This window comes from Callithrix jacchus, chromosome 14, assembly GCF_049354715.1.
Source record: "Callithrix jacchus isolate 240 chromosome 14, calJac240_pri, whole genome shotgun sequence".
NCBI lineage: Eukaryota > Metazoa > Chordata > Mammalia > Primates > Cebidae > Callithrix > Callithrix jacchus.
In genome coordinates this window covers 68,439,552-68,457,722 of record NC_133515.1, presented here as the reverse complement: position 1 = coordinate 68,457,722, position 18,171 = coordinate 68,439,552, and the positions used below count along the sequence as shown (strand labels likewise).

The window sequence follows — 18,171 nt, the reverse complement described above, 5'->3', positions numbered from 1 at the left end:
TTAAAAAAATTGTGGTAAAATAATACGTAACAAAAAGTTTTACCATTTTAACTATTGTTAAGTATACAATTCGATGGCATTAAGTACATGCACACTGTTGGGCTACAGCCACCACTGACCATCTCAAGAACTTTCTCATCACGCCAGACTGAAACTCTGTACTCATTACATAATAACTCTTTATTCTTCTCCATATCCTCCAGCCCCCGATGACCACTATTCTGCTTTCTCTATGAATATGATTCTTCCAAGTAGATTGCATATATAGACATACAAAATATTTGTACTTTTGTGTCTGGCTTATTTCACTTAGCATAATGTTTTCAAGGTTCATCCAAGTTATAACATGTATTTAAAATTTTGTTTCTAAGGCCGAATAATGTCCTATTGTGTGTAGACACTATATTTTGTTTATCTGGCCTTCTGAACAAGGGACATTTGGGTTGCCTCCACCTTTGGGTGTTGTGAATCATGGTGAACATGGTGTACAATTTCAGTTTTTTGGGGTATAGACCGAGAAGTGGAATTTCTGGATCATGTGATAATTCTGTGTTTATTTTTTTCAGAAACTGCTGTACTATTTTCCATAGCAGCTATACCATTTTACATTTTCATGAGCAATGCATAAGAGTTCCGGTTTCTTCACTTCCCTGCTAACACTTGTTATTTTCTTTTCTTTTTTTTTTTGGTTTCAGCAATCCTAGTGGGTGTGAAGTGGTATCTCATTGTGTGACTCTAATTTGCATTTCCTAATGATTATTGATTTGTCTTTATAAACATATTGCCTGTGTGCCCCCCCAACCCCCACAATGGCCTGTGTGGGAATGGAAATCATTCCTGTGAGGCAAACAAAGAATGTCAACATGATATTTGGGAGTGAAAGATGTCAGGGAAAGAAAGATGGAGGCACCATATGGTTATATATATAATAACTGGGGTATAAGATATATTACCAGCACCTCAGTAGACCTACTTTCAGTTCATCATGAGGTGCATGTGAAACTATTTTAAATACAGGCCTTTGGGACTTAAATAACTTAAACTCTCTGAATGAGGTTTAACTAAGGCAAACTTGCTGTGGGCTGGATATATGCTGTATTATCCTTCCTGATTTGGGGTGACGTATAGGTACCCTTACCTGAAATTCTTCCCTGAAAATAATTATTATTGTCATCTGTTGCAGAAGCCTGGGCCCACTTTCTTCCCTCTTCTTGGGGGAGGACATCTCCCAGACATCTTACTAAGCATTTGCTTAAGTCTTTGAACCACCCTACTAGCTAATTTCTCCACCTGAAACAATATACAAACCCCTCCTCTTCCCCACCCACTAGGTTCTTATGCTGGCAGCTTGTATTTTTACAAGAAAAAGAAGTTAGAATTTATTGAGCACCTGCTATAAGCCTGGCACTTTGCTAGTCACTGTGTAGCAGATGACTACATTAGTCATGACTGATAAAACATAACTTCTATCCTTGTAAGTACTGCAAGACTTGTTTGTGACTCTTTACAACAGAGGTTCCAAACCTTAGTGTGCATCAGAACTGCCTGGGGCTTATTAAAACTCAGACTGCTGGATCTCATCCCTAGAATTTCTTACTCAGCCCACAGGTCTGAGGTGGGGCCTGAGAGTTTGCATTTCTAACAAGTTCCTAGGTAATAACCGATTGTTGTTGGTCCCTGGACCACACTTTGAGAACCACTGCTTTCCATCAAGCCTGTGAAATAGATGTTATTCCTATTTACAGATGAGGAGCTGAGATGTACAGAGGCCAAATGACTTGCCTCAGGTCTTGTAAATAGAGCCAGAGCCCAGATTTGAAGCTGAGAGGCCTCACTCCAAAGCTTCTGCTGTTATTATATCAGGGATGGCGGATGCATAGATAGCACTTGTGCTTCCCTCACCCAGTCCAACCCCAAAACAGGCAATATTAATTAATCACAGCATCTCTGAGCCCAGAGGTGTCCTCGGAATCTTTCATATACTGCTCTTGGAGCTGAAGTTTTTTATTTCTGTACTAACCTGTATGGCCTTTCTGAAATGGAGACATTACCAAGGAATCAATCTGTTAACAGCTAAAAACCTTGCATGAGCTTCAGTCTCATCTGCCTAGGAGAGAAGTGACTGGTAGATTGGGAGCTATATGAAGCACAGCACTCCCAAATTGTATGGGGACCTCAGTGATCGTAACTAGAGTCTATACTCAGCCCAAAGGGCAACATAGGGCTCTTACCCTTGAAAAGTTTAAAATCTAGATGAGGTTAATGAGGAGACATTTTTTAAGCAGATATATTTTGTCTAATTCGTATGTGCTACATTTTATTCTAAAAATAGTTATTCTAATATTTGGTACTACGTTTGGTGATGAATATAAAATAGTGCTCAGTAAACAGTTGTTAAGAAAGGTGAAATAAAGTAGGTACCAGAGGCAACTGTGTCCACACCTGATGAGGTCTTTTAACAAATGAACAGGAGGAATAAACAAGATTGAACAGGGAATAACACCTTGAATTTACAGAGCCTCTCTGAGTCCCAAAGTCACCCACAGATTGATGTCTTGCTCTTTTTCTTATGGCATAAGAGACTGGTAAAAAACTGATCAAACTCATCAAGAGAGTAATTTTTTGTCCTCTGAAAATTGCAAACTGTATCAGATATTGCCACTATTATGCCCCCAGGTCATTTGCTTATCTGTTTTCCACAGGGAAGCCAAAACAGAATTTTGCAAAGATATATGTGAGTGATCAAAGGAAACTGACTGTATTGGGTGTGATTCTCCTGTCTTCTGAAATAACCCACCATGATCTTTCGCGTGTTTCTGCCAGCCCATACAATGTCTGGTTTCACTACCACCAACAAATATTTAGTCTATGGCTACTTTGTATACAGGGTGACCTCTTGTCTCATTTGCTGTTTGTAAGCTGCTTAAAAGCAAGGGAAGGATGAATTATGTTTTCATATGTCTCAAGCACCCCACGGTTCTTAGCAAGGCCCATGGACAGTAGATGCCCAATAAAAATTTGATCATCTGAAACTCCAAATCTTGCTTTGCATAGGTGCATGTTGCATGTAGGGAAAAGTAACCCTGAGAACAGAGTAGTTTAAGGCCATCTCTGGCCAAACCAAGACACAGTTAGAGGGAGCATTTATGTCCCCATTTGGCTGTGATATGCTATATAGACTGGGGCAACGCTATGGCAGCCTAGCCAGGATGAAAACAGTCATCTTCGGGCTGCCCCTAGATGCCAAACTTTTTCCACAATAAGTTTTAAAGGTACATATTAACAGCAGTTACATAAGTGGGAAATTAACTGCACCTTATAAAATGCTTAACAGGAGAGACCGAATCCTCCGTGTGGGGCTGTTTTGTTAAATGCCGAGAATAGAGAAATTCAAAACTAGTTGGTGTTTCTGCTCTGCACTGAAAACGAGCTGGGTTGGAGCCTGTCTCACAGCCTTCCTTCCTGTCTTCTGTCTCACCCAGCTTGGGCACAGGCTTTTGCTATACTGTTGGATTGGGCAGTTCACCATTGATAGAGATATTGTTTAATATTTAAGTATGTTCTGTAGCTCTTAACAGTCAAAGAGAAGAAAAAAGGTCCAGTTTATCTTTAGGGTGAGCTGACCTTTCCAGATGGAGCAGGGAAATCTCCTAAGGACAGGACCCTGGGAGGAATCCATTTCCCCCTTGAAAAGCATAGCGAGGAAGGTTCCCTGGGGCCTGTTTAATTCAGTCTTCTCCAGTGGGCAGTGTTCTGTATGTTCTAGGTTAGAGTCTTAGATAGTATGGGATTTTAAAACCAGTATTGTATTACGTTAGAATATTAATGCCCTTGGGGATTTTTTAGATAGTTACTTTTGGGGAGAGAACTGTTTTGTCCTATCCATTGGAGTTGGGAGCAAGAGCATACAAAAGAGCATGAAGAGAAATTCTGCTGGTGTGGGTGTTTGCTTGAGGCTGAGGGACTAGGAGAGGCACCAAAGGATGTGCTGCATTCATGGCAAAAGCCCCAATAGCTCAGTGTAAGAATATCCTGTAGGCAGGTGAAGGATGACGTGACTCACTTTGGTGGTGACCTCCTAGTAGTTCAGCTGAGAATCCAGGCAGGACAAGATCAGTGCAGGGTAATTGTAATGGTAGCTAGTCAACCTTCCTATTGCTTAGCAGGAGAGTTCTGGCTTTTGTGCTGGTGGTGTCAGGCAGGTGTTGGGAGGAGGAGTTCCATAGCCATTTTCTCTGTTCCTGGCAGCTGTTACAGGAAAGCTGCATTGGGACATACATGCTCACTTCCAGGGTGTTTTATACTCATCTATAGTTGCTGCATGGATAAACAATTTGGTGAAAAACTTGAAATCTTATTACCATGATTATCATTAGAACTCATGTTAGGGCTTTTTGTTTTTAAAACAGGGATACAAAGAAGAAACAGAAAGCTGTTATGTACAAGGTTAGTGCAAGCCCCTTACCTTCACCCCATTTAAATCCTGAAGAGAGAAAATAGCTAAGCTGTAGTGATAACTTCCTGCAGAGAAAACCATAATTATGGGGCCCAGTTATTCTTCATAAGGGGCAGCCTTGGAATAGCATGGGTGCTATTTTGAATATTTGAGAAAAGAGTGACACTCAACATGAAATGGAAATGATTCTGTGCTGCTGGGCTTGGGTCAGTTCCTTGTAGGCATCAGTTGCCTCTGGGGATAGCCTAGTTTCCCCTCCTGGGTGAATTTGGGAAACACTTGAATCTTGTAGTTGTTGCTGACTCTTCGACCAGCAGGGGACCAAAATTATGCTCTTGGGAGAAGCAGGGAGAGTGGGGAGAAGCAGGGGGAGTGGGGAATCTTCTTTTCTCTTTAAGCTTCCAATCTCAACTGCCTGATAACTAGGGAATTGGACTATCAAGATTTCCTGGAGTGGCTTAAGTATGGGGGGCAGGATGAAGTCTTCTGTACAGAGCGAAAGAAAATGGGGGTGAAAACCATGATGAATAGGTGCAGAGAGGAGTGGCAAGATCACCTCCCCGGGGGGATGAGCCTCTCACATGAGTTTAAGGTTGTGCAAGAATTGGGCAACATTTGGCCAGGGCGGAGAGGCCTTGGCAAAGGCATTTGTACTCCCAATAGATTCCTATCTCCTCCATGGGGGAAAAACAAGTATTTAAAGTTCTACACAGGAAGAAGAAATGGATTACCTTACTAGCCTAGCATAGTACATTTGTACATATTTGGAATTCTATTCACTAAGCACCCACTGTAGGAAAGGCACTGGGCTGAAGATCCCAGAAAATTAAAGGAGACACCTTTGCTCCTGCTCATAGGAAGTATAGTCTAGTGTGGGCCAGGTAGGGGTAGGATGAGCATACAGGTGATAACACTCAAGACAAGAGACAGTAAATACCCAGATATGGAAATGGGGGAAATGGCTGTAGGGATTCTGGAGAGGAGAAGTGAGAAGGAGGAGGTAAGCCTGCAGGCCCTGGAGCCAGACTGCCTGGGTTCCAGTCCTAGATTTACCACTTAGGAGCTGTGGTATCTTGGAGAAGTTACTTAAACACATTGTACCTCTGACTCCTCAACTGCAAACTATGAGTCACTGTTGTATCTATGCCAGTAGGTAATGGCTTACTGCCTATAAACATTGGTCTTGGCTTCAGGACCAGGAGGGGCTGTGCTGACCTTGAGATAGTGACCTAAAACCTCCAGGTCTCAGTTTCTTCATCTGTACAATGAAGGGATTGGACTGGATAAATGCTAACATTTTCTTTATTCTAAAGTGCCATGATTTCATGGGTGAACATATACTCAATTCCTGCTGTGTCAATACTATGTTGGCATAATGAAAAAAGAGAAAAAGTAGAATATGTGGTCCCTGCCCTCAGGGAGCTATAATCTAAGCGAGGAGAGGACATTAATATACAGGAGAGTGCTAGAGAATTAAGAGAATATGAGAAATTAAAAACTAGGTGGTATGGGCAGTGAGAAAATAGGAATAGAGATTTTAGAATGGACCAGAGGAGACAGGAGATTTGATAGCAACCTATCTAATGTTTAGAACCACAGTGACTTTAGAGACAGGAGCTCATATTTGTTTACAAAATCCATGAATTCTGAAGTTTGGAACACTACCATTAATATTTAAGTTAAAGTTGAACTGCAGAAAAACAAAAGTTACGTATTTGGAATGTAAGGTGGGACAGTTTTTAAAACTCCTTAGCTTCCCATATATCCTTGGATGATAATTCCATTAGAATATAGTCCCTGGCACAGAGTAGGCACACACAAAAATTCATCTGTTGAGTGACTTGAGGAAAAACACAGTGTTCTGCCCTGTTCAGCTTTGAACAGCTGTGGGCACCCTGGTGGTGTTCTCAGCCCCACCTCCTGAGGGCAGTGCACAGAGGAGGCCCCACAGAACCCTATGTCCCCGTCTTTGGGAAGAGCTTAGTACTGTCTCCTGCCTCCTGCCTCCTGAGCCAGCCCTCTATCAAAGGTGAATTCATTGCTCCTAAATGTTAACCTACCTGGGAAGGGGGGCTACACATACTCCCTCCCCAGCATTGTCTGAACTTCGGTTTTGAGAAAACTTGGCACCAGCCTCAAATTTCTCTTCCAGTCTTAACTATCTCATGGCCCCCTAGGGTCCACATGCAGATTGGGCTGTTAGTGACACTGACTTACACAGGTAAAAAGAGACTTAGCTATACTTGGCAGACACTGCTAAGTGCCAAAAGAGTGGTATAGACAGTAAGTGAGGTCACCTTGGCCACAGAATTGGCGGCACTTCTTGGAAGGAGGGAGAACTAAGAGCTTGACTGGGTCTTGAAGAATGAGTATATCTGACTGCTCTGGTTCAGGGATTGTCATCTGCGTGCCAGGTCTTGAAGAATGAGTAGAGGCCACACTGGCTGATAAGACAGGTAGAGGCATTAAGTACTGCTGTCTCCACGACCACCTCCCCCATACCTCTCTTCATTAACCAAACATGAGAGGTGGCAGGCCCATTTAGATCTGCTACTTTATTCTAGGGGAGGAAATGGGATGAAATGACAAATGAAGTGTAAGCATGAACTCCCTGGCCTCAACCAGTCATGGAGAATGGCTGCCTATCACCTAAGTCAGTGATGGCCTGGCCTGATGGGCAAGTTTATGACCTCCTGGCTTCAGAGCAGCAGACCACAAACCTTTACAGAGCTCTCTGTTGAACTTCCTTCTCAGTACAGAACCCAGAAGTTCTGGTGATACCTATCACTATAATTTATTTATGTAGCATCCTCTGTGAAAGTATGAGTACATGTCATATCTGCCATCAGAACACCCCTTCAGCAATCACTCAGAACAACAGGGAGGACAGATAGGGTCTTGGAGGTTCAGAAAGGTGAAATTTACAGTAACTTCCCATTGTAACTCTTCAGAGCAAATCAGAGGTGAAAATATTCAGAACATGAGTCTGCCTTCCAGGCCAGTCTTCTAAGCACCTTTTTCTTCTCTTTCACATTTTACCCTTGTCTCATTCCCTATTCCCTCCTCCTTTTTGTTCATAAAAAAGTTATTTTTTTCCAAATAAGCAAAATGGAATCAAACTTTGCAACCTCCAAATGTATGATGTAAACATTATTCCTAATGAGCCTCTGGGAAAGTGCTCACCTTTGAACTTGGCCAAGGATTATGGAGCAAAGAAAAAGTCTTAAGAACTTGATAGAGTGTTAGAGCTTCCTGGGTTTTTAAAATCAAGTTGCATATTATATTTCTTTTCCTTAATAGGGGCAGTTCCAAAAATCCTTCCTGATTGAGTAGGCCATGTCTGAAAATGAAGCGCTAGGGTTGGTTACTGACTCTGGGTCAGAGATTGTCATCTGGGTGCCAGGCAACCATGGGGTAGGAGGCACCATTTCTAGAAGGCTCTTTCCTTCCTAGTACTCAGTGCCTATGCCGACAGTCCCTGCAAGACAGGAGAGGAACATGTAGGCTATTCTATTTATGGTACGGGGAGGCCTAGGAAAGAACAGGAAGATGGTCAAGGGAAGCTGGCAGCAAAAAGGCAATGAGACCGAGGAGTTCTCTCTCTAAAACAAGCTCTTTTCCCCTTGGAGACCTTGCCTATTCATTGGCCTGTGCTCATCTCTATAGGCTTTCTATTAAAACCCACACACATGGCTGGGTGCAGTGGCTCACGTCTATAATCCCAGCACTTTGGGAGGCCAAGGTGGGTGGATCACGAGGTCAGGAGTTTGAGATCGGACTGGTCAAGATGGTGACACCCCATCTCTAAAATACAAAATACTGAAAAGACAAAAATTAGCCAGGTGCAGTGGCAGGCTCCTATAATCCCAGCTACTTGGGAGGCTGAGGCAGGAGAATCACTTGAACCCAGAGGCGGAAGTTGCAGTGAGCCAAGATCGCATCACCGCACTCTAGCCTGGGCGACAGAGCAAGACTCCATCTCAAACACACACACACACACACACACACACCTTTCTTAAAGACAAAAACACCACTGGCTGTCTGCATAGCTTCTGCCTGTCTCTGTGGAATATTACACATTTTAAATTCCCTAACTATTGCCTCACAGCCAAGAAGTTCATCTATAGGCATTGAGATGAATCATTCACAGAATGACTTAAATCCAACTAATAATGTGTAACTGCTGAACACATTCTGATCAAGGTTCCAAACCATTTATGATGCCACATGTCTGTTGTAACACGTAGAAGCATCAGTAGTAGTTTGTTTCTCTTTTCTTGAAACTTTCCAAGTCTCCATCTTAATGCTTTAAATCACGATAGAATCAAACAAGCTCTGTGCCCTCTGCCCCTGCCCCCGAGATGGCAGGAGCTTCACCAAGCACTCCCATTCCCACAGAGATCTGGGGTAAAAGGCTTTACAGAATCCAGAATCCAGCTCTGTTTCTGAGCTGTTATCACTTCATAGCACAGGCTGTCTTCTTCTCTTCCCTCAAGTCCCTACACACAGAGCTAGGCACACATAGATGTGTAGTGCACTGTCCCTGGATTGAGGCTCTCTCAAGTCCAGGCTACCTTCTGCCCAGCACCTGCTTAGTGTAGCTTATCTTTTAAAATAAGCCATCCTGCAAAGAGCAGGGTTCCCAGTGGCCTTGAGGTTTGTTAGAGGTTCTCTAGAATTGGCAACTTAGCTGTGACCTCAGAAGTCTTGGCTCTGGCAAAGCAAGGTCTTTGCGCTAAAACAGGCTCAGTGCCCATGGAGATAATCACCTCTTGTAATATCCACACAATCATCTCATTGTCAAAGCACAAGGAATGCAAAAATAGAAGAAATGCCACAATAGGGTTGCCCCATGGTTCAGCTAAACCAGGATTCTGCTTCCGGCTGAGGGCACCTTGGGACACCTCAGCAGGGACGGTCCCGAACATTGTTCTGGAGCTTAGCCCCCACTGGCAAGGCCTGTGCTCCTACAACCATAGCCCCACCAGGCCTGATTTTGCCCTGTCTTTTTGGGACTCCTTTACTACCTCCTCCTCCTGGCTAACTACCCTTTGCCCTTAAATTCACAACTGGGAAAACCCTCTAGGAGCCTTTTTTTTTCCCGCATTTTGGGTTATGTCATCTTTCTTGCTCCCAGAGCACTTGCTCCTGACTTCTGTGGCAATGGCCTCAACACTATTGAGTGTGTGTTATGTGTCAGGCATGGTTCTCAGCATATTACATGTATATATTATGTATTCACCGCAAGAGATCTGTAAGGCAGGCACTTGTAGAATGACTGTTTCTATAGGACACTGAGGTTTAGAGAAACCTGAGTAACTTGCCTCAGGTAATAGAGTAACTGTTCAAGCCCTCAAGCCCGGGCAGTCCAGCTGCCTCTGCCTGGCATGGGCCCTTGGCCTGGTCTGCTCAGCCTGTCTCCCTGACTGGGCTGTGAGCCCCTGGAGGGCAGGGATCTGTCTTCCCTTTTCTATCCTCAGTGCGCGCCATGTAGTAGACACTCAGTAATTGTTAAATAAATGAAAGCCGGAGCTCATCAAACAAAGACCAGATGTGATTTAAATTCCAAGGAGCTATACTTTTCACAAAAATGCTAAAATGCCAAGGAGTACTTGCTTTTTCACTAAAAAGAAACTGTTTTAGCTATATAAGGGTGGCATTTTAGAACTCTGATTACTTTAGATCTTTCCTCTAGGTGGCATAGAGTTGTGGGGTTTGGCAGACCACCATGGGAAAAGAACACATGCATTTGTCAGGATCTCTGTGGCAATCAGACGTCACTCCAATGAAGCCGAAGCTCCGAGGTTTAAAAATAATTACGGGAAACAACTAAGCAGGGAGACAGAAAAGACCACTTCTGAGTTGATTCTGGAGAAATGAACCTTTTCTTTCTACCAACTGGCACCAAAATTCAGAGTGTCCTGGACGCAGCTGAGAGACAACTCAAGGAGAGCCACTGCAGTTTGATGCCACCTCCACTCAGGTCTCCCTCCACCACGCTAATCTAAATCGTTTAATCGAACTCGGCGCTGCCTCGAGGCTTCAGGACTTTGGGGCTGTTTTCTTTCCCCAGCTTAAAGTCTTTCTCTGCTGCTGACTCACATGTTAATTATTGCTTTGTACAAAGTAGAATTAACAGTGCTCCTGCACTCGCCTGCCTGGGTGTTATTCAACTGTTTTATCTGCTGGGCAGAACTGAGTGTGCAGGCAGGCTGGCCGAGGTGTCACCAGCGACCCCTTCTTGAGCTGCCAGGGCAGTGAGCATCACAAACACAGAAACCAACCATTGCTTTAGAGGCTCTGGTGAAGAGGCTGTGGGGTATGTTCTGCCTGCCCCAGGAAAAAGAGGGTTATGTGCTAAGTTTTGACCAAAATCTCTTGAGAAGAGTGGCCCAGGAGGTTCAGTTCCCTGTCACCTGTCAGTGTTAATGGACAGAACTGGTGTTTCACAGAGAAGAAAAATCAACTTGTTTTCTGTTTGACTGCTGGGCTGGATAATGAGGTAAAGATGACATTATCTCTAATAAAAGTGATTTGCAGAAATCACTGACAGAACCTCAGTAGCAGAGATTTGCCATTAGCAGGCTAGCCAGATAAGAGGAGCAGCTGGGTTCTGTTAACCCCCTGCTGGTCTGATGAGTGTCTTGGGGGATGTCAAAGGCTGGGGAGTGGAGTGGAGTGGACTTTTTGAAGTTTGGGCTAGTGAAGTTTTTCCAAAGTGTGGGCTGTTCTTTAGCCCTGCTTGCTGATCTTTAGAGTTGTCATTGGGTTTTTTATTTTCGTTTTGTTTCTTAGGATTTTTGTATCAGTTGCTTTTTCCCCCTGGGGATTGGCCCATTTTCTCACCTCCATGTCATATTCACCAGAAGGGTGGAACCCTGGCCAAGCCCTGGCATCCTCTCTGCCAGAAATCTGAGTCTAAGCAGGGCACCTACACATGTGAGGTGAGGGCTCTGGGCCATGGGTGTTGGGCAAGAGACTGTTTTGTAGTGTCAAGGAGGTGGGATCTAAGGCAGAAACCTCCCTGGCCTCTTAAGGATGGGATGGGCCAGGAGGGGAGGGGTCTGCCCTTGTCAGGACTTGTTCACCTGTGTCAGTGAGAGCTGACTAGCAGCTGGCTCATGAAACATATACATGATGTGGATAGCAGGTACAGTCAGCTACTTCTGTGTGAAAATATCCTTAGGATATAGGGATTTGTTTCCTGGGGACAATGAGGAGTCATGGGGTGTTCAGCAACCTAGTGATGAATATAACTACCATCATTCCCCTTTATTAATCCACTTTCTACTGGAAAGCATGAAAGTACTGGAACTTTGCAATACTAACCCACGGCTGGGCAAACGTGGATGGTTTAATCATCATGCCAGCTCGCCATACCATAACTGAAAGAGCCATATGACACTATTATTATTGGGATAAGGTACTTTGACACGAGAAGTTTGACATTTTGCCTGTGCCCTTAGAGAACTTTAAAAGAAGGACTAACAAAGTGATGGCATCTGGCAGTGACGTAGCACAGATTCACTAAGTGTTCTGGGCAGGAGGGAGGAGGAGACACGGGTGTGGGCTCAGTGGGATGCTGCGAAAAGCCTCTGTGGAGGTGGCAGGCCTATGTTAGCTCTCAAACTATAGGGATTAGAAGGTCAGAAAGAAAGAAGCATTTCAAGTGGAACAAATCATCTGGGACATGGCTGGGCAGCAGAAAGGGGTGCTGAGTTGGGGTTGGAAGGGCATAGTGTGGTCTGGCTGGAGCAGGCATGGAGCTGCAGGCTCGTAGAAGCTAAGTTTGGAAAGGACTGGGAGACCTCAAGGAGCATGTTCATGTTCAGCTTGGACTTCATCATAAGGATAATAGGATACCATTTTCATTTTGAAATGGGGGAGTGACAAGCTGAAAATAGTTTGAGGTAAAAGGTGGTAGGCTGATGAGCTGCTCCTTGCCCCAAGGTCTGATTCAAATTTTATTCTCTTGGTCAGTGGTAAAGAAAGTGAGGGGCAGCTGGACCTGGTGGCTCATGCCTGTAATCCCAGCACTTTGGGAGGCCAAAGCGGGCAGATCATGAGGTCAGAGTTCGAGACCAGCCTGACTAATGTGGTGAAACCCCATCTCTACTAAAAATACAAAAATTAGCCGGGCATGGTGGCATGCACCTGTAATCCCAGCTAATCAGGAGGCTGAGCCAGGAGACTCACTTGAACCCAGGAAGTGGAGGTTGCGGTGAGTTGAGATCATGCCACTGTACTCCAGCCTGGGCGACAGAGCAAGACCCCATCTCAAAAAAAAAAAAAGGTGGTGGGGGGCAAGGGGAAACAGAAGATGGGGACTAAGGTCTGTGGAAATAAATAAAATGCCACCAGAGCCAGAGAAGGCATGTGTCCTGGGTGAAGTTTGTTTTTCATCCCATGGGTAACATTTATGAGTTACTGTTCAGCAAGAATGCCTTGTGGAAGTCTCTGTGGACTAAGCTGAGGCTCCAGCCTGTGGCAGCCCAAGGGTTGCTGCCATATTTAGAGCTTCCAACAGAGGGTTTCATTTTCCTTGGCTTTGGTGCCAAGAAAAGAGGGGTTCTCATACTTGCTGTCCAGCAGGGCCAAAGGCTGGCCAGCAAGAGGGGCATGGAGGTTGGGTTCTGGCACTGCCTACCACCTGGCACCTCAGCCATGAATAAGACAACAGCCTCGGCCATTATCTGGTCATCTGAATTTAGCTACCTGTCCTTTTGTTTAAAGCCCTTTTGTGTGCTTGGCACCTCCTGGATACTCAGCAAGTTCTGTTTAATGAATGTGTTCTCCCCACCCAGACTCTCACTGCCTTGCTACCTTTTCTTAGCCTGTCTCCCAACCACTGGCACCTGTGCCCATTCCCATAGTGTGTCTTTGTCATTCCTCTGCCATCCTGATTTCCTCCCCATGTCCTGCTCTTCCTTCAAAGCCTGCCTCCAGCAGAGTTCTCCCTATCTTCTCCAGGCTCGTGGGCTTTCTCCTCCCAAACTCCTACAGCACTGACTGTTCAGCCCACTCTTCAGGACCTGCCTCTTCACTTGTCTGCAAGCACCCTGAGGTCAGGGACAGTTGTTCTACATTTCATTCTACTGCTCACAGCCCCAGCAGAGGAAGAGGGAATCACTAATATAGGTTGAATTAGTGGAAGGAATAAGCCATTTCTGGGGGAAAAAGTACAATTCTGTTTCCCAAATTGCTCAATGTTATCATTTGAGATCATGATATAAATTTGGAGAAGACTTTTAGCATTTCCTGTGGCTTTTGATGACTTCTTTACAAAGGAATGGAAATGTGCACAGACATCTCACTTCTCATCAGAGCAAGAGGGGGCAGAATTGGGAGAAAGCAAGTGCTTGCACTGTGGCATGAATCAGATCCCACAATGCTGGACATGTGAACAGGCCTCAGATCAAGGTTCTTTATAAAGGAAGCCCCAGAGAGATTCTCTACCAGCTCATTCCTCTTTTCCTTTTCCTTTTTCTTTTTTTAACAGAGAGGGGAGAAGGGGTTATGGGATGGGGGTAGGAAGTGAGGGATCCCGTGCTTTCTCCCGCTTCTCTTGCTGTTTTGAAATACTTCAAATTCCGGGAACCAGAAGTTCTGCAACATGTTGGGATTAGTAAGGCAGAGTCTAGGATATTTCACTATTACCATGTGATCAAGCATCAGTCTTGATTAAAAGTCTAAACAAGTGTTGTTTTCTTTGAAATTAAAGTATCTGAAATAAGGAAGAGAGAACTGACCCTTAAAATCATATTCTGTACTTGAAAAGAGTTCTCTCTGACAACTGCCTGTCCGGGTTATGCACGTCACCACTCCCTTCACCTCCCCCACCCCCCTGCCTTTTTCCATCCAGAATGTTTGACGACATTGCCAGGGGAATTTCTGCCCCCTCCTTCCTGTATATACCCAGTGCTGGCCTCTGAGGCAGCCCAGCTCTGTTTTCTCATGACACAGTGATTATTTTTGGCATTGCAGATATTTTCTCTAATGCTATTACCCACCCCGCTTCTTGGTTGCCTTGTGTGGAGCAATCGTTTGGGTAACTCCCGGTAAATCTGAGGGTTAATTTTAGTTTGGTGTGGTAGAGGAGGCAGTGGGAGAGAGGAGGACAACTTCTACTCCGGAGCACCCCACCCCCACCTTAGAAGAACCAGAGAGGTCCTCTCACGCCCTGCTCATGAAAGAGCTTGCTTTCACCAGCTCTGTGCTCACCATTCATCCTTTCTGCTGGCGGGCTTGAGGATATGGATATCCAGAGGTGACGCTGGGGGCTGCACCTCGGGGATGGCATCTTAATGACTTGACTTGGCGGGTGTTAGAACAGCACCATTCAGAGTGAGTTCACTCCCTGCGCAGTTGGCTCGCTCAGCCTCTGTCCATAGAGTTCTCTTGTTCACGCTGCAGGAGGAAATGGAGATTTCCAAGTGGGAAGGAGCCTTCCCAATGTTTTAACTCTTCACTGAAGGGAAGAGGAGCTGTAGAGAGCGAAATAAAATCTGAGCCGCCCCAGCTGCAGCACCCAGGAGAGGAGCGAGGCTGGGCTGGGGATGGAGGCCAAGGCAGCTGGGATCACTTTTTCTTTCCTTCTGGAGAGGGAAAGGAAAAGAGTAAAGGGCATTTTTTGATTGTCTTTTACAATCTGTTAGCAAATGTTTGCCTAGTTTGTCTGCTCTGGCCCAGGTTCTAGTGAAGGGTACACCAAAGTAAAGGATGTTGTGTCTGTGCCCTTCCCCAGGTACTTATAGTCCAGTTTGCATAGAAAAGCCAGCAAGACAGGGAGACCTTTAATAAGAGCCTGTGAGTAATGTGGGCAGGAAGTGCTCTGGAGAATGCTGCTGAGGGGCCAGGGACACTGCTGGAGGAAGTAGGGCTTGAGCTGGTCTGAGGGGTGGGTTTTGAAGACATAGGAAGGGATAAAATGATACAGGTAGGGAAGACACGAAGGAGGAGAGGGACATCAATGTAGGGCTTAGTAAAATCCCATAAAGAAAGATACAAAGAGAATAGGATTCTTCCTGGCAAGAGAGAAGATCAGACTTGTTGGACTTTATGTACTTCAGATTAGGATGGCAGCGGGCAGCACTAACCCCCCCCCCCGCCTTTTTTTTTTGAGATGGGGTCTTGCTCTGTCGCCCAGCTGGAGTACAGTGGCATGATCTCAACTCACCGCAACCTCTGCTTCCTGGTTCAAGTGAGTCTCCTGGCTCAGCCTCCTGATTAGCTGGGATTACAGGCGCGTGCCACCATGCCCAGCTAATTTTTGTATTTTTAGTAGAGATGGGGTTTCACCACATTAGTCAGGCTGGTCTCGAACTCTGACCTCATGATCTGCCCGCTTTGGCCTCCCAAAGTGCTCCCAGTTGGCATCTTCAGTCTCAAGATTCCTCGTGTCTCTGCGTCTCTTTCTACTCAAAATGTGAGGTCACAGACCAGTAGAATCAGCATCATCTGGGAGGTTGTTAGAAAGGCAGAATGCCAGGCTCCAGCCCAGACCCTCCTAAACCTGCCCTGTAACAAGATCCCTGGGTGATTCCTGGCCACAGCAAAGTTTGGGAGGTGCTGCTCTGGGTGACTCCACAGGCAGTTAGCAGCAGCATTCGTTCAGACCCCAGATTTGATTGACAGAGGTGACAAACACCGACATACACACACACACACACACACACACTTTGAGTGTCCACAGGGTGACTCTTCCCAGATGGAAACCTTTTCTTCTAATCAAGAGCTGGGTTAGAATTCTTAGGAAAGATCTAGAACAGTGAGCAGCTTTGAGGAATCCACAGAACTGAAGTCATTGAAGTGGTTTCTATCTGATGTCTCCAGTTTGTACCACTTTGTACTACGGATGCTTTAGAGGACCCCAAAAGAACAGGTATGGGGTTCTTTCCCTGGGAAGTATGTAGTCTAGTTAGGGAGACAGAAGCCACAGAGGTGAAATCAAGGGAGAGCAACACAGGGCTGAATCGTGTGTGTGTAATCTCTGAAGTGGGACTTGGAGAAGTCAGCACAGGTGAGGCCTTCCTGGGGGAAACGGATGCTCGCTCTTGAAATATGAGCATAGTACAGACAGACCTAGGAGATGGAGAGAGTGTATTCTGGGCAGGGAGTGGGAGGGGCAGCAGCAGGAGCTAAGTCCCCTCTAGAGGCTGAAGGGGAGGGAAGGTACTCCCCACTTTCCCCAGGGAGTTCGCTTCATGCTGAGGAACTCATTTTACATCTCGGGCCCTTTCTTCTTGATTCTACTGCTGGCAATTTGTCAGTTTTCTTAGCTGAAGGCAGTATTGTAGGAACAGGATGGCAGCACAGGCAGAACAGTTTGAGCCAAACCACAGATTGTGCTGCTGGAAGCTTGTGACATCCAAAGGAAGAAGGCTGCTGATGGGTAGAAGCCCTAAGGAAAAAATCTCAATCAGATCTGGTAACAGCCTGAGTGTGGGGAAATACCTCTAAGCCCAGAGAGGTGGCACCAAAGAAAACAGTCTACTGAGAAGGAAACAATCTATGGCAGCTGTAGACTCCACAAGCAAAGTAAAAGTACAAACCGTTTTTTTTTTTTTAAAGACTTCTCCAAGCTAAGAACTATCCCAAGGGGGCTGGCCTGCCCACTGAGGGGCTGACCTCAGGCAAGAGGGTGGCCAGCATGTCTCACTTTGCTGCTTCTCACACCAAGTGTATGTTTCAAAAAGCTCATCAGATTTCGCATCCTACAAGGCTTGGCCCTCAATATGGACAGCTCAGCTAACTTTTTGAACCTGTAATAGGGATTTGCTTATTGGCCTTGTAGGGAAGTCACCCAATTACAATCAAGAATATGGGATTTAGGGTCACATGATCCAGGTTTGAGTGCTGGCTTCATCATTGGGTGATGGCTGGGCATGCCACTAACATCCCGGAGGTCTGTCTCCTCATGTGTAAAATTGGAGTGATATACCTGCCCCACAAGATTGATTCAGGATTAAACAGAGGCAGTTCTCTACCGGAAAGAGTCACATGTTGTTGTTTCTGGGTTGTATAGTCAGTAGCTCAGCTTGCTGAGGTTAATTAGTCCCTTAGCTGAAATCTGCGTGGTGTCAGGGGTCCGGCAGTGGCAGAGCTCAGAGGCTGCAGAGAGCAGTGGAGAGGGAGGCAAATGCCCCCTGCACCCACTGGCTTTCTCCCCACTTTTTCATAAGCGAAGATGGTACAGAGTCTTCTCTATACATCCCTGTGGTGGGAAAGATGGAAAGAACACTTTATTTTTACACTGGGGGAAGATCAACAAGGGTGGCCCTTTTTCCAGAACTAGATTAGAGTCAAAGGAAGCCTCCAGTTTTAGCACAGCTGGTCTTCTCTCTTCAGATGCTTTGACCTGCAGACAGCATGAGGAAGAGAAGCAGTCTAGATAGAGCTCGCGATGGGGAAAGGGGGCTGAGCCTGGGTCCAAGGCCGAGGCCATTGCGCATTCTGCCTTCCTTTCCCGTGATACTGCCCTCTGAAGTAGTGCGGCCCGTGCTCTGAGCTCCGTAATGCTGGCTGTGGTCCTGAGGATGCCAATGTTGCCAAATTTGCTGACTCAGCTTTCATGGGGTGAGGGTGGGGTCACTGTGAGGTGGCTATGGGGAGCTGGCAACAAGCTGGATACTTATCTTTTATTATAAAAATACGCAATACCTGATGCCAAGGTAGTCATCATAGTGTTATTTATAACAGCTAAAAATTAGAAACCA

The 18,171-nt window shown here is 45.5% G+C and overlaps 1 protein-coding gene across 3 annotated transcripts in view; it reads left to right on the top strand.

Moving 5' to 3' along the window:
- The window catches only part of EPAS1 (endothelial PAS domain protein 1), an 87,304-nt gene that overhangs the window by 22,672 nt on the left and 46,461 nt on the right, over nt 1-18,171 (top strand). Inside the window, exon 1 of one of the 3 annotated variants that reach the window (XM_078349411.1) lies at nt 15,955-16,337. The exons of the other annotated variants lie outside the window; for them this stretch is intronic. Coding sequence (XP_078205537.1) covers nt 16,279-16,337 — 59 coding nt within the window. The 5' untranslated portion in view covers nt 15,955-16,278. Of the gene's footprint in view, nt 1-15,954; nt 16,338-18,171 lie in introns of those variants that run through there. 3 annotated transcript variants of the gene reach the window in all.